Source organism: Cygnus olor, chromosome 13 (genome assembly GCF_009769625.2).
Source record: "Cygnus olor isolate bCygOlo1 chromosome 13, bCygOlo1.pri.v2, whole genome shotgun sequence".
NCBI classification, from domain to species: Eukaryota; Metazoa; Chordata; class Aves; order Anseriformes; family Anatidae; genus Cygnus; species Cygnus olor.
The window spans coordinates 7,614,176-7,631,241 of NC_049181.1; the positions used below are offsets into that span (position 1 = coordinate 7,614,176).

A 17,066-nucleotide genomic window follows, 5' to 3' on the forward strand; every position below is an offset into this window, starting at 1 on the left:
GTCAGTTTGGATACTTGCAGGGATGTTTTCTAGCCCTAACATCTCCACAAAGTTTCAGTTTGATAAAACACTTGCAGCTAGAGTTACAAAGCATATGATTTCCAGCGAGGTTTTAATGAAGCATTACCTATTGGCTTGACAGCCACATCTTCAGGGTTCACATATAATGATAACAGTCCATCTTCATAAGTGTCGTTCAGCAACAGCTTTATCTTGAGAATCAGCACTTCTTGTGTTTCATGTGACGTGGCCTTTATAATGGCCTTGCAGACATAGCTAGAAGTATAACACAAAATAAACAAAGCTACCATATTAGTAATTTTCACAGTTATACCTTATAATTTTACTGGCTACAAAATTAAAGAGTAACACAGAAAATTATATTGAATTGAATAATTGATGTATTTTGTTCATTATAAGTGCTATCCTCCAGCAAACGTCACCAAATGCCACTTCTTATGTACATTAGTACCTTATCACTTGAAATGCTTTACAAAGTACAAATTACTGGGAATGCAGGTACAAGAATCTATTTATAGTTTCACGGTAAATACCTCAAAAGGTTTCCTAATCATGTTATCTTGGCAAAGGAAAATCTCTGTGACAAGTAAGCATTTTTCAACCATGTTTTAATGTTCAGAGTGAGCTAGTCATAAAACAATAAGGTACTTTAGTACCCCCGTGTCCAAACAGAAGTGGCAGACTCCAAGGCTCCCTGAAAAAGAGATTTAACTAACTGTTGTTGGTGTCTCCATTGGTTTCCAGCTTTTTTTCCTCAAAATGGCCAAGTATGTTTGCTGATTCAAGCAGGTTTGGAAAGACTGTCTCTCTCTTTTGAGTTGCTTCAGACATGGCAGAAAGAACAAACAAGTTGCAAGCTCTCAGTTGTGGGTGGATTACCTCAACAGACCTCTAAGTTAACTGAGGGCTAACCTATGAGACTTTTTTAGGACTGGGATGTTTCAAGTGTTTCCAACTCACTCCTGTTTCTACTTGGTTGTTCCCCACTCAGCATGGCCTTTGGGGTAACCATTTAAAACCCTTTGAAGGTGATGGGAACTCAGTTCCCCCTGCTCTTCTGGCCTGAGGTCAGAAGGCAATTAGGATTTCCTCCAGAAGAGGTGCAGGATTCATCCTGGCAGACTTCTTGGGCACTGTCCAGCAATGCAGTCTTCCACTCACTGTTCTGGCCTCAGTGAAGGACACTGCTCACAGCCAACTCTAATAGCGCAGCACAAACCTCCCAGCTTGTCATGGAATCAATTCAAGACTTCCCAGATATGGGGTATTAGAGGGAAACCTTGGATGCTCAAATACATTTCCCCAAGTCAAGCATTACTGTGAATCTGACTCCACATGTGTTTTTCTGTTTAAGACGGCTAAAGGTTCCCACTTACCCTGAAACTAAAATAGCCAAGAAGGGGTATAATGTTTCCTCACCCTGTTTATGAGCAGGCTTATAGCAGGAGGCAGAATTTTCTTATTAAATCAGTACGAACTATGAAAATCCAGTTCATAACCATGTGTCTTACCTTTGTGACATCTGCTTTACCTTCATCTTCAGTTTTCATAGGACACAAAAAGTTAGAAGCTGGTTAGAATCAACAGTAGAAACTCCGTGTGTTCATTAAAATAGAGCCGTATTGGTTTAAATGATATTAGAACCTAATTATCTAGAGCAGCCTTCATTTCACAGTACTTCTGGAGGTATATCAGGACAAAACAGAACATCACAGTGCACGGATGCTAATTCATACAGAGAGCAGAGTAGATCTATATCTTGCAGTGCTCAGTAAGCTTGCTCATCAGAAGGCTATTCCAAGGTAGACTGCTTGAAAATAATGCTGAACACATCCTGCCTTCCTTGGTCTTACGAAGAACATTTCAATATTTATTGAGACACAGTGATTCTCCAGCCCAATTACTTACATGGGATACATTATATTTAATACTTTCTACGTAACACAATAGTATCAGCATTTAGACCATGCAACTACTATATCCTCTGTAAAAAGATAAGAGAAAGTAAATTTTAATATTAGAAAATAACAAGTTACATACTTGAGTCCTCTTATAGACACTGCTTTGTGGATAATTAGTCCTGCAAGCAAACCAGAATAAAATAATTATTTGATATTAAGTATATGGATATAACATGTTCCATTATGCTATCACCTAAAAATATCTTGTGACCACAATGAGACAGACCTTGCAGCAGAGAACTCATCTTGAATTCAGCATAGATGTATCTGCATAAATCTCTGAGAACAAATGCTGTAACAGATATGCACTCAGACAGAAACCTCTTCCTCTTCCAGAATGGGATGCACGACAGTGGGGTTACAACTCCCATCCTGCTCCCCATGCCACCAGACCATGGCATCTCTGACATGGTCCAACCAGTCCTGTCCTGCACAGCAGAGACAGGAGGGATCCAGTTCAAGATCTATTCTCTGAAGTATCTTTGAAAGTATTCTAAGCCTATTCCATCTGCCTACAACATTATTCAATTATTCAATACTAAAATTCATTTAAAATTAAAATTTATTCAATACTAAAAGCCTGTATCAGTGCACAAATTGATTGTATCATGTTTCCTATTTCTTGAAGTTTAACTCTTCCTCACACTTTACAAATATTTTCTCTGTTAATTCCTTGGAGATATTTAAGCAACATCACTTCTATATGGGGGATGAAGATCCACAGGTAACCCTGTCTTTAGCTGGTCTTTATTTCATTTGATATTTCTTTTCTTACAGTTTTCAGACTCAGATTCACCTCACATAAATAGTACCATATGTTATTGCATTGTTGTCATTTGTAAAGCAAGCAGTAATTGCAGACGTCAGAGAAGGAAGTAGGAAGACAAATACGCATAAAATGATAAAACTCAAAGGCTATACAAGTGACACTTTTATGAATCTAACAGTTACTAACTATCCCTCTTAGTTGCTCACAGTTTGGCTATAAATACAGATTAATTGGTTTGAAAGGTACGTAATTGGAGTCTTGGGCAAAATGCCATTGTTTCTGAGCAGGGTTTTGGAACTGTAATATACTTTCATTAGACCCTGCCATGATAAGAACCAGTGTGTGCCTAGTTATCCAACCTGGACAGCCCATACGGGTCTGTGACCCTTGCTCTATGAATAGATGTGACCCTCAACTTCCCTTGCACTCACATGTCATCGCTGAAACAGGGGTTCAGCAGTACTAATGTGAATTCTGCAGATACCAGCACTCTGCCCTCCTTTCTGTCTCCCACAAATACCAATTTCTACACTCTTTGAATTGCCATGATGGCACACAAGATACATCAGCCCACATGACTCATTGCTCGCATACAACAGAGGCAGCAAAGGCTTCATCTTCATCATGAGCCAATTTATATGGCCAAAGATGAGTTCTTAGTTTGGCAGCAGATACTTGCCTTGCATTAGGCAGGATATATATTTTCAGGTGAAGTGAGCCGCATAAACAAAATGCAGGTGCTCCAAATGATCACAGTTGTATAGATCTGGGGGACTGATTTACACCATTGTCACAGGACTGGTCATATGTTAAATGGGTATTTGGAACATGGCTGCTATTTCTCTCAAAGGACATAGTGTCAACATGACACCACTATACAGCGAGAGGCTTACCTGACTTTAAAGTTTGTCACAACAAATTCTCCTCCAGTGAATATGATATTAAACTGGAAAGAAAATGATAAATTTTTTATTAACTTGATTTATCAATGCTTTATCTAGACCTGCTTGTAAATTTAAATTGTCATCAAAATTCTAAATTCCAATGAAAAGGGCTAAAAATATTTGCAAAATGTCAACACTTTTCCCTTCTTTCTGGATTTAATTTTATCCTGTTAAAAATGCGTTGGATAACATGATTATGAAACGCCACAATATTGTTACATGGATACTTATTTTTGTGTTGTTCCATAAGTTTGCATTCTGTACCAGCTGTCCTCATCATCTGATACTTTCTAGAAATAAAAGAGAATAAGAAAAGAAAGCTACTCACCCAGTTTTCTATAAGCTTCCTTGCATCATAGTAATCGGGAGCTCTCTCAGTTTTGTAGAAAAGAGAAAAGTTCATGTCAACGTTGTAGAAGCTGACTGTAATAAGAGAACAGAAGTGAGATGCATCCTGTAGTTTGCACAGAAGGGTACCTGCACTGTCTCCTCGTCCCTCCCTCCCTTTAGCCATGGCTATGTTTCCCATTCCCAAAGTCATGAAGACTCTTCAGGAAATTCTACCCTCCAAGAGTCTAAGTCTAGATTACTACTGCATTGCTAGAAATTTAAGGACTCTAAGGGCCCAAATTCATGGCCAAGTTATCACAATTTAACAAGCAAAGGCACTTCAGCTGAGCTGATTTTAATACTTGTGGGTGCACTAGCTTTGCTTTTACCATACACTAAGAATGCATAAGAAGAGATAGGAAGATTTGCTGATATACAACACCTTGCCAAGCAGCAATAGCTTAAACATGAGACCAAGTCTTAAACTGTCATGTGTATGGTGTCAGCCAGTGTCAGTGATGACCAGGTCAGCATTTAAAACAGTCTTGTTTAGGAAAGTACTTACGTGCAATGGTAACATTGGCACTATTGGTTGGAGATAACGGTGGCAACGTAGGAGCCATTGTTGATGATGCTTCACTTGAGCCAGCTGAAAAAAATATTGAAAGGCCTAAGAATCCACAGTGGCACAAAGTGCAAGAATTAACACAGTTCATAGGAGGGAGACGGTCTCTCCCTGTTCCTTTCTTGTTTGAATAGTCTTTGCCATCCTTCAGGAAAAGCCATGTGTCAAACAGAATGCTAAAGGGTTAACATAAAGTAAAGAAATTGAAAAAAACATTGACATTCATGGACTTTTATTTAATGATAACCTGGCATAAGGATTCCCATTATAAATGCCAGCCATCCTGCCTGTATGTTTTCAAAGTAAAGAATTCTGAGAATTTGTTCTTAGCTAATTTTCCTTGAAGTGAATCACCTTGTCAAACCAGATAGGATTTTTGCATTTCACATGCAATCTGCCACATCATCAGACAGACAGGGACAAAATGGGTGATGCTTGCTCACACGTACTACAGAAAATTGCAATGAACCAAATCACCGTATAACATTACAGGCCTCGGTGATGAAAGAAAAGCATGATCACAACATTTTGCTCTAGAGATACAGTTTCCTTGCTATGCTGGTGATTTGTGTTTTTTCTTCACTCACATGACTGTCAGAGACTTGACAATCTAGTTCTGACTAAGAGAAATAAACTTAACACATGAATACAAAGCCAAATATGTATGAATAAGGAGTGCTTGGAAATAAGTAGGATAAGGCTATGCTTCATCAAACATTGTTTTCTCTACTGGAGTTCAAGGTAAGAATCACCCCTGCTTAAAACAATAACAGCCCATCTCTGACCTGTTTAAATCAAGAGCAACACATCCATGGACAATAACAGACACAGAGGCTGTTAAGAGCTTGAAGTAATAGTCTACTGTTTTTATCCTAAATAGCTCAAATTATTTTGTGAAATTGAAAAGACACCTGAAGCCAAAACACCCTACTGAACAGGCACGATACACAAGCTATCTTCTCTCATGGTCCTTAACCCATTGGAAATAGGAGAATTAGTTTACTCTTCTGATTCACTCTTCCAGCAAAATGTGAGTAACTCCAGGACCAAGCTGTCACATTGCCATTTCAAATCAGCAGCTTGCAGCCAGTCAGACACCTAACCCGACGTAATGGCTATCTGCCGAGTCTTGATTTGGAAAAGATCTGCAGGCTTGAATCACTGAGCTTCAAGACAGACCTAGATATTCAATATACAGACCTCCTACCGATATCCACTAACACTGTTTGCATACATATGAATATGCAGAAAACAAGAAACCAGAAATTAAAACAAAAAAACAAACAAACAAAAAAAACTAGAGGCAACAGAAAACAATTCTTTAAAGAAAACACAAGGACCTGAAACCGGAGACCTGTGTTTTATCCTCCAGCACCCATGCACACCAGCCCCTCCCCATTCTCACAGCACTCGCTCCCGTGAGAACAGAGTAAAACCTCAGGTACCTGACCCGTGGTGCTGCGGAGGGCCTGGGACCCAGGCATCCCATATGACTTTAATCCCGGGGTTTAAACTTCTAGTGCAAACCTGTATGCCTTCCTGCGACGTGAAGCTGCAGATGTGGGCTCCCTGAGCCCCAGTACGACACTACAAATAATTCGTCCCTGACTTCAAGCTGTCAGAAACAGTGGAAGAAAATGAGTGTCTTTCTATAAGAATTCCTGACAGATAGGAAGTGTGATGAGAATGCAGAAGGGATAGTGCTGTGCAGACATGCCCTATCATTGGAAAAAAAAATCTTTTTTCTTTCCTTATAGGAATACAGACATGATATTAGGCTATGATTTATCATAAGCCAAACTATTTGTAAACCTGAGGTTCAACTTATCCTCCTGACTGTCACAGTGCTGTAGATTCTCTCCAGACAGGAGCCTGCATAGAGCTGTGTGATTGCAGGCTCTGTTCTGTTTTCAAAAACCAGTGCCTTAGGGGTGATGTATGATACGTAATGATGTATGTATGATATCACCCAGTGTCAGTCAAGATGAATCAGAAAAAATCTGCTCGGAAAAAAAAAAATACAGAAATGGCCAAACAAAACTCAAACCCATTTTAATCAGGACTCACAAAGCAGTTTTCATCTCCTAACAAATGAAGCATAATTACAACTTCTCAGATTCAAATTTCTTTCTTTCTCTCTTTCTCATTATCACCTGAGGAAAAAAAAATCACATGTCAAGGATCATTACCAGCAGGCAGGTGTGGGACTAGCCACCTGCATCCTGTAACTTCATTTGCTTTAATTAACATGCTTGTAATTCCCTTCACGAACCAAGGGCTAAAAAGTGATGACAGATGAGATCTAAAGCTAGAAAAATACTGTACCACCACCATTTTTGAAGTCCCAGTTCTGCATTTTTATTTGATAATGTAATAAATGGTTTATTTGGTATCCTGCAAATATGCTTTGTTTCCAGTAGAAGAAGCAGTAAAAATTAGATCAATGTATAAGCGAACTGTAATAAATATAATTTTGTATTACTAGCAGTAATTTTCATGCATTGTATATTAATTCCTCTCCCAGATTATTTAAAATTAGGAAGAAAATTAGAAATCAGTGTGTGGGTGAGGTAGGGGGAGGAAAAGATGAAGACTGAGTCAGAGGATGAGAACGCACACTATTACTTCTACGCTTTTAGCAAAGGCCCAGCTGAGCTGGAAAAGTAAAGGATCATCTTCAAGAACTCCAGGAAAAAAAACACAAAGGTAGAAAATAACTTTACTCCTTGTACCAAGTAAAACCAATGCAATTGCTATGATAATTATAAAACTTGTAAAAAGTCAACACACCCTTTCAAGGCTGTTTCCTTCTATATTTGTATGAACAGTTTCACTCATTTTGCCTAAATGTGCCTTGTCTTTCCAAAATTAATGTAGGATTTCCAAAACAGAGCAGGCTGCACAGCTTCCCAGCACAACTGCATGAACTGTCTATTGTTAAGTTGAATCAAGCCCTGACAACTAAAGCAATTCCCAGGTATAAACAGAGTATATAAATATGAGAAAAAAACTTTGCAACTAGTAATTGTCATAGGACATAACGATTTGAGTCCTGTCATTAGCACTGAAATGGCACTTCACCATGACATTTCATTACAAAGCAACACTTCGGCACAACTGTTTTGTACACATGTACTTCAGATGTTCTGGCATAGACTCAGTAGTTATGGTCCCATATGGACAAACTAGACCCAAGCTTCCCCTGTAAGACTGAAATCTTGGTATGTATTTTATCACACAGGACTGTTTGTACCATTCACTGATATCTCTATCTATTATATCGCCAGTTTGTCTCTGTGCAAGAGCTAGCTCATGAATTTCAGTTAATTAAAGTGAGCAGTAGATTTATAGTGGAAGCAAAGGTCTTGCCAAGAGCTGACACAAGACAGATTCTCATACACAATTGGATGTTATGAACATCTTTACAACTGGGACTTTACGATAGTCATCTAAGTTATTGCTCCTGGGAAAAAGCCAGATTCTAGCAGCCCTTGTCCCCATGTGAAACACCTACCCAGAGGCACATGGCACCATCGGCAAGACTAGCCTCAGTGCCTTTTAGCTTTCCTCTTGCTGATAACCTTTGAACATTCGGACCAACATTTTCCAGACTGAATGTCCCATTCAGGCTGCATTGGAGAATCCTAACTGGAGGAAATCACTTGGTTCTTGGGAGCACTTTAGAGGAAAACAATGCTTCATCCACTGAAAGCCTCTCTCCAATGTACTTTGTCTCACTAAAAATCTGCTCAAATTCATCCAAGTTACTGTTTTGAACAATCAAAGTCCAGGAACACTGAGGGGAGCCTTTGATTTTAGGCGCTGTACTTCTTGAAGTTTTCATCAGCAAACATGACTAAGCCTCTCACAGCTCCTTGCCAAATCAAGCACACACCTTTCTCACAGTGCAAATGGGCCCAAGGGCAAAGCCAACAATGGTGTTAATTGGAAAAGGGAAATGGACTGAGCCTTCCTCCTCCCTCATGGCCCCCCAGTCAGTGACACGAGTGAGGAAATATCTCAGGCAACAGGCAGTGCAAAAACACGACCGCCTGGATAAAGGCAATGGGGCGAGGAGCCAAGAGACAGATGGGAAGGTTGTGATTTACAGCACTTGTTATTTGTGCCTCTTTTCTTTGCTGCAGAGCAAAGGGGTGTGTAATGAGAGGTGGGGGAAATCCCTCTGAACAAATGTTTCAGAAGCAGTTGTTTTTTTCCTGTTCTACTCATTTCCTTGGGACGCAGTTTGATGTAACCTGGAGCAGGAGATGCAAAAGTGCACAGGGAGCTGAGGTGAAGTTTGCAGGTGCTGCGCTTGACAGAGAAGCACTGTCTGGTGGGAGGCTTCTCAGATTCTCAAACTGGGCACCAAAACTGAGCAATTACTTCTGACTGTGCGTCTGCACTCCCTGTGAAACTGCCATCTTACAGAGGACTAGTAAAGATGCATATACTTTTATTGTCGAGCCCCTAAATATCACGGCATGTCATTAGCTTTACATAAATTAGTCAGTCATAAGCTTTATGTAAATGAGTCAGTCAAGCAGTCAGTCTCAGACCTCTGGTTCAATACTGTGTAATTTAAATGCTGTTTAGTACATACAGACATCAGGACTGAATGGTGAGATAACACCAAACACTGCTAAGAGTGTTTTTCAATGGAGCAACGTCCATCTAGGGCAGAGAACAGACCAAAGTCTTGTGGAAAAATGATTGCTATCATCTAAATAACGGCTGTAGTTAAATATCATTAAACATATTGGAAGAAAGTTTCTGAGTCCAACCTACATCACTCAGTGCCAGGCCAGCTGAGTAGCAGGTTGGTACCCCAGCAGAACAACAAACCACAAGAAGGTTCATCTAAATCATGCCACCTGCCAGCATCCTCCAAGGGATTCTGGTGGCAGAGCCAGGCTCTGCCAGCTTTTCCCCATCCACAACCTCTATATCTGCTTCAAGAAGAGCCTGTGTGGTGTGAGTGGGGAAAGCCATATGCGAGGCTAGCCCTGAGCACTCCTGGTCTCAGGCCCACAGCAGTAACTCAGGATATAAGACAATCCCTGCTTATTGTCCTGAGCAGCGGAGGGTTTCCCACTCTCTGAATTGCGTGATCCCCAGCAACACACAAGCCCCAAGGAAAGAAAATACTGCAGAGACTCACCACAGCGCAGGCGATGGTCAGCAATTGGAGGAATGCGGAAGTCCCAGTACTCTTCCTTCCAGCCGACAATATTGCCCTCAGCACACCCCAGTAACTCTTCCTGACGCATCACAGTGTCCCACATTTGGAAGTAGTACAAGCCACCAATGAAGCTGTTGCTTACTCGTACAATAAATCCATCCTTTCTTTTATGCAGGTGACCCAGCACCAGGCTTCCACTGGGTTTCAGGCACTCAGTGCTGTCTATGGTTTCTTTATGCACGAGATTATCATTACAGTAGACCTCCAGCAGTTGTTTTCTGTTGTCCCATAAGCAGCACACACTATACCATGTGAAAAGGGCTAAATCAATCCCAATGTTTCGACTGGTGCCAAAAAGATATACTCTCAACTGCTTGTTTTCTCCAGAGAGACCAAGCTCTAAGTCATCTATGTCAGTGGATGTGTTGTTAGTGTCATAGGAAAATGCTGCCCAAGAGCTTATGTTAGCAGTCCGGTTTAAATCAAGGCACACAGTGAACTGACATAGCTCAGGAATGCTGTAGTTGATCAGAGACACGTACTTATCGTTCCTTCCCAGTAAATCCAGTCTTTCTCCACGCAGAGAACGTGTTTCTGTAAGAAGAAAAAGCATTAGGAAAGAAGGTAAGGAAGGAAAATGAAGTGTCACTTTCAAAGAAAAAGCTGCAATATGACCTCATTCAGATACTTCCCTGAAAGTCAATTAAACAAAAAAAAAAGAAAATTAAAAGTTTATTCTATTTCTGGTTTCTGCTGTTTTTGAAATTTAATTTTGAGACCACCCACACTACCAGTAAAGAGAAGATGAGTTTAATTCTCCAAAGGAAATGCTGAGGCCCTCAAGACCTACCAAATACAGAATTCAGGTCCACATAGGCCAATGTCTGCATGGGTGTTCAATGTAAAGGTATTGGTCCGGCATGCTCTGGGAAAAGACCTGTTTGCATGTTTGGCTCCCAAGTGACATATCAGACCCCTGGCCTTTAGTCTTTAGGTTAGGGTTTCTGCTAATAATAAAAATAATCAGAACAGTCCTTCTCTCAGGCTGTAGAAAGTTGGTCTGGACAGCTTTTTTCTTGCTTATTTTTAATTATCTAATTATATCTTTACAGCCTGCTCATAAAGGTTTTGCTGACAAAGGCCAGAACCTCCCTGAGTAACACCAGCCACAGCCCCCCACTCACAGAGAGAAACTTGTCTGCATGCGACCCCACTGCACCCGCAGTAATGCAGCTCTGCAGAGTAGCAGAACAGTAGTTGTAACGGCTGTAAAACAGCCACCTGAGATCAGGGGTCAAAAGAGTAAGAAGCCAGGCCTCATGGGTTGGTCCCAGAGAAGGGAATCACTATGGGATGTATGACTGGCAGAGCTGGCACCCATCGCACGACTGACCAGAGTACCATTGTACTCTACCAGAGACAGGCTGACAGACAGGCCTTTCAGGGGTCAGCCCTTCCACTGTCTTACAGCAGACACATTAGGAGCCTCTAGCCAAAGCTGAGAGAAAGTGGGTACATTAGGCAAGATCTAAAAATTAATTCAGTCTTTTCATTATGGAGGCTTTATCTGGAAAGAGCTAATTTTTTCCTCAACTGCACTGCGTGCTGGAAATGACCCCAGTGCAACAGGGTGCATTTTAGAAACACGAATTATCTCTGTGTTCTGCATTATTCTCAAGAAAAATTAAAGAAGGAAATACAAAAAAAAAAAAAAAAAGAACTAATTATTGGTCTTTGGAGATCTTTGGTGGAGTGAGAGGGTGCTGAATGTGTGAAGCACAGCTTACTGTGGTTGACTCAGTACCTAAATTATTACGGGGGAATTTGGTTCTGCCTGTAGCTTCATGTTTTTCCCAGAACACCATGAAGCAACTAAATGCACAGTTCATATTTTACAACAGTGATCAAAGTAAAACAAGAAAGAAAAGAAAAAAAAATGCAGGAAGACACCCAGGTAGGAAACAGGTGAATAACGACAAAACTTAAAGACTTTTTACCTCCAAACATGAACAACTCCTGTGATGCAACAGAAACTCGACATTTCACTCCTTTTCATATTTTCTCATTTGCACTGACTCATCTGTGGCCCAGACTGAACCAGAAGAGGGTATTGTATCATGCCCAGACCTGTACGTCTGCAGGCCCACATATACTTAGGGATGCATAATAGGCAAGGACCCCAGGCCCAGCTGGAGTTACCAGTGAGAGGTCCAGGGCAAGAGTAACTCTTGCACTGGGGAAGAACAAGAAAAAAAAAACAGTCTTCTATATATATACTGTGTTTGGACAAACCAAGGGAACAGCACACACCTCCTGGGCTGTGGGGTATGCTGCGAGCCTCTGCCAGCAGCAATGGGCACCTGACAGCACCATCCCTATGGCTAATCCTGAGGGGAATTACCTGCAAGAAGGAAAAATCCAGCAGCAACCATCAAGATGCAAAAAGCCTTGTCAGAAGGGGGCTGTCCAGGTCTACACGTGAACATCTTCATTCTTTAGGCGTGTTCTGAAAGAAAGATGTTAACACTTTCACACTCACCACATGCTTGGCTGAGAAATTCAGTCTGCTTTCTGCAGGTTGCTGAAACGGCATTTGCAGCACGTGAGCCCAGAAGGCCTCACTCCCTGTGACTGAACAGAGTCACTAGATCAGTAATCTCTGTGAGGGTCACAGCTATATAGCCCTCTGGTTTCTGCTAGTTTCTAAAAGAGATGAGGTCTAGGCGGTCACGCTGTCAGTGCATGTTTTGTCCAACCATAACGACTCTGCAAACCTGCTATCTGGTTTCAATCTGCTCTGACAAAGGAGTCAATGTCTGAACTGGTGAAGTTCCTACACGTGTTGGAACAACAGGAAGAGAAAATCCTGCCAGCAAAGTAAAGCCTGAAGTGCTCGCCCACAGCTCTGTGCCACAGATTCTGGTGGGATGGGGGATCAGGGGGCAGCAGCCAGGGCAAGAGGCATGGAGAAAAGCAGTGTGCAAGGCTGCACGCAGACAGCACAGTCAGACAAACTGTTCTTTCTCACTGTTGGTCTTTGTCTACAAAAAAGCTTTCATCAAATTAATTAAGCCCTGGGAACACACTGGTAATTGGGGAAAGGCTCATTCAAGGATATAAACGTACATTGAACACTTAAAGCAAAATGAAAAGATGCCTCTCTAAGCTGGAAGAAGTTTGTCCTGTTTTGTACTTCAGTTTGACTGAAGTCAAAGACAACTGTAGTTAAACCAGAGCAAGTGAAAGGACAAGCAGCCTAGACTCCTGAGCATCCCAGACTCAGTGCTGGCATCCTGCACGCTCCCCCGTGGTGGTATGTTTTCTCTACTCACTTCACTGGGGTCAAATGCCAGGGCTTGTATTGGTTTAGGACTACACTGGATTAAATCTTCAACTCATATGTATAAAAAACGTCTGTAAGGGAAGGACTTGGTCCTCGGATTGTCTAAATTGGCCAAGCTCCACCCAGAGAAGTCACCTGGCTTAACATCAAATGCAACCCTTACCTGGGGACTTCCACTAAGGGTTACTACAGTCTGACCACTGACAAAATGGAAATTGTTCCTTTGTGTCCAGATGTGCACGATAAACATTAGAAAATAAAAAAAAAAAAAAAAGAGAAAGAGAGAGAGTTAATAACTACTTTCTGAGTTTCCTTTTAAAGCTGCACTTTACAACATTTACAGAAAGTTAGGAAATTTCATCCAGTTTTCCATTTAGTGCTGTGACAGTGACTTTTGCAATAACATTTCAGAAATAAATCATTATACTCCCAGCCTGTGGTAACTAAACAGAAGATCCTGCATATTTCAGGTGATTCATACTTTCTCCTAAAAACATCATAGTCTTTAAAAAGGTGCTGCTCAAACACTCACCTCCCTGCATAGCACAGAAATCAAGGTAGATTATTACCAAGTCCTCCACACTGCTTCTTCTGGCAGATGCCAAAATATAGATAAAGAGAAACATGAAGAGAAAATCAGGTGGGATGTTGCAATGTTTTCAGTGGGTCAGGCAATGAAAACCAAGTGATTTCCATTCTGAAACTTCATTTCTTAGGTACTGGAAAACCTGCTGTGACAACAAATCTCTCCTCCCAACCTTCTCCTTTATCATTCCAGCAATGATTTGTTTACTTTTTCAATAACTTTTAAGAAACAAATCACTATGCTTCCAATATGTGATATGTCACAGGTTGTATTAAGTTTTGTCCAGAGCAAAGTCCAGAACATGTAGCATTATAAAACACAAATTAGGAAGGAACAGCTGAAATGTTTCCCTTGTTCCTGATTCAAAAGTGGCTGCAGTAAAGGGCATTACTTTCAGTTTCCCTACAACAGCTCTCTAGCTCTTTGTGTGGGTAACACTGTAATGTGAAGATCAACTTAACTGCTGCTTGCTACTGAGAAAGATTTAGTGTGTTGAAAGTGAGGAGTGAGAGGCACCAGGAAAGGAGAGTCCCACGTGGCTGTCACTTCAGCTACCTTGAGGTTGTCTTGAGTTCAGGGAGTTAGCTCTGGAGGAAGGAAATGGTTTGCACAGGACCCTGGAGGGTTTGCCCCCGTCTCCTGCAGCAGCGTGTGTGATCTTAAATGTTTTGGCAGCGACTCCCAGCAGTTCAGCTCCCTAACTGGATCTGAGTAGGGAGTTGAGAGAAACCGGAGAAAGCCTGAACCTCCCAAGGCTGCTTAATGCTGCAGTTCATCCTGCTTCTCTAGACACTCTAGTCTCTAAACAGGATGGAAGTGTCCTCCTCTTCCGCTCTCCTAAACAATCCAGTCCTCTGTCTTCACATTTTTCTTGACAAATCTGTCTCCTCCTCCTGTTTACCCTTGTATAAGCACCCCAGACTGGAAGTTTCTCCTCTAAAGACTGCTACGGCACCACTTAGCCAAACTGCCCCATGGCCCAGGGACTCCCCTTCTGCTCTGCTTTCTCCCTGCGCAGCAGCACAGACCTGCTCATGGTCAGCAGCTGCTGCAGAGCACCCACACACCTTTTATCCACCAGCCTCAGTGGGAGGTTTTGCTCTGTTTCTTTTATGGGCAGAGCATAATCACTGAAATTACCAGGCATGAACCGCTTGCCTCTTCAAATCCAAGTGTATTTGTTTCAAGTATTTACATAAACTCTTGCATGGAAAGCCATTCATCAAGCATGGTACAGAGCAGGACTGTTCAAGGATGGGTGCTTTAGAAGTCATCCTTTCTCTGTACCTGTTAAACCAGCATTATAGTATCATGGTATGGAAGGAGTTCTTACTGCAACCCCAGAGCAATTATTGAGAAGGCCTCACTGTCCCCTTTCTCCACCTCCTCCGTCTTCTTCTTTCTGTTTCCTGTTTTGTTTTTTTTCAGTTTAGTGTTTTCAATTATTCAACACAAGTTGTTTATTAACTTTGCTAGAGATTATTGCAAGGGGTCCAGAAAACCCAAGTGGGGGCACCTCCTCTTTGACACTAAGTCACAGGCAAAGCCCGATCTCGTAATCAGCATCCCACATCCATTTCTGATCAAAACTATCCTGGGAGGCTTTAGAAGAGAACACTCAGGACTCAGAGCAGAAAAAAATGCTCTCTGAATAAGGAGTACAATGACATGAACAGAAGCAGAAAATGGCCATGAACACAGAACACTTTCAAACTCACTGTGGCCGTTCAGATAAAAAGGAATTTTGCTTTACTTTGGATGTGCGAAGATTTTTGCCAGGAGGTTGCTATGGTGACTTTTCAGCTTTCCCAAATCTCTTCTTACTGTAATTACATCTCATAGCCTTTGAGCTGGGAATCTTTGATTCTTTGGATGAAGAATGTGGGTGGCTGACTCTTCAGGATGTTTTTCAACCAGCCATATTTATTATAAAGCAAAACAAAAAGATTCATATCCTTGTGCCTTTAACAGCTGCTTACAGTTCCTGTTAAACCTTCTGGCCTCATTGGCTGTCATCCTCCTGAGACCTTCTTGAATATTTTTTAACTAAAAGGCTTCCTCTTCAGAACACTTCAGTACTGCACTGACCATCAGCTAAGGTTGTTTAGAGAATGCTTAGATATCAACTGGACTGAGGTTTCTTCACACCACTGTACATTTACTTTTGGTCCCTTAACTAAAATATGCATAATGACAGGGTATTTTTGCATTTCCTTAGCTTTTGTTATTTACGTCAGTTGTCACTGATTGAAAGTTGAAGGCAAATATCCTCCTTATTTTCCTGTCAACAGACACCTCCATTTATGCACAGTTCCCCTGGGATAATGCACCATTAAACAAGAGCTACGGCCAAAAATACATACCTGTCAGTTGAGCCGGTGTTCATTCCTGGACCACAGATCTCCCTGTGCTGGCGATGGGGCTCTGGCATAACATGAAGAAGCAGCAAAGCACCGTGCTGGATGGGGTTTGTTCACAGGGCAGCAGCTGACCGGGGCTGACCTCTGGACACTGCCCTTCAGCACATGGCAACGGCAGAAATACGGTCTGTAAATAGCATGCTTGATCATAAACTGCAATCCTTCAAATTTTATTGTAGAAGATTAGATTAGTTCACTAAATAAGGGTGGGAAGGAAAAGATTAGCACTGTGTTAATCTTCTCTTTCAAAAACGTTGAAGGATGTAAATATTATAGTTGGGTTTGGTTTTTTGGTGCTTTTTTTGTTTTAGGAGGCAGCTAACATCTACTCTGTGCAAACTGTTAGGATAAAATTGGTTTTAATATAAAATGATTTTTTTCCCATTCCTTTTTCATTTCAAAGCTATGAGAAAAGCTTTTTGATGATGATTTATTAAATCCCATAGTAGGTATGTTAGAAATCTGGGCAAAATCCTTATGAAGTTCTAGGCATTCAAGAAGTATGACTTTAATACAACCAAACTTTCGGAGTTATTCAGGTCCTTTGCTACAGGCTGATTCTGGAACAACATATATATTTTTGATTCTGTCAAAATATCCCAAGCAGTTATTTCAAAATTTTTCTACATTTGTTTCTAATTTTTTAAAATATATACTTTTAAAATTCAAAATGGAACAAATATTTTGTGACCCAAAATAATGTGTTCTGAAACATGTTTTCCTCTTTCCTTCTTGGTTATGTTTCCATACAAGAAATAGTAGACTTTTTAATGAAGTGAAAATCCCACTCCCCCGTGGATGATTACCAATGAAAGAAACTAGCCGTCAGCAAACATCTTGCACCTTGTTTATTGCAGTCTCCTGTGCCATCACCTCACATTGCCT

At 41.1% G+C, this 17,066-nt stretch overlaps 1 protein-coding gene across 1 annotated transcript in view; it reads right to left on the reverse strand.

Annotated features, from left to right (window-relative positions):
* ADGRG4 (adhesion G protein-coupled receptor G4) overlaps positions 1-16,272 on the reverse strand; it is a 30,907-nt gene extending 14,635 nt beyond the window's left edge. Inside the window, exons 1-9 of the mRNA XM_040572776.1 lie at positions 16,125-16,272; positions 12,234-12,338; positions 9,812-10,426; positions 4,591-4,674; positions 4,024-4,118; positions 3,645-3,697; positions 2,062-2,101; positions 1,533-1,558; positions 128-276 (exon numbers count right to left, since the gene is read on the reverse strand). Coding sequence (XP_040428710.1) covers positions 128-276; positions 1,533-1,558; positions 2,062-2,101; positions 3,645-3,697; positions 4,024-4,118; positions 4,591-4,674; positions 9,812-10,426; positions 12,234-12,324 — 1,153 coding nt within the window. The 5' untranslated portion in view covers positions 12,325-12,338; positions 16,125-16,272. The remainder of the gene's footprint in view (positions 1-127; positions 277-1,532; positions 1,559-2,061; positions 2,102-3,644; positions 3,698-4,023; positions 4,119-4,590; positions 4,675-9,811; positions 10,427-12,233; positions 12,339-16,124) is intronic.
* Between the last annotated feature and the right edge of the window lie 794 nt (positions 16,273-17,066).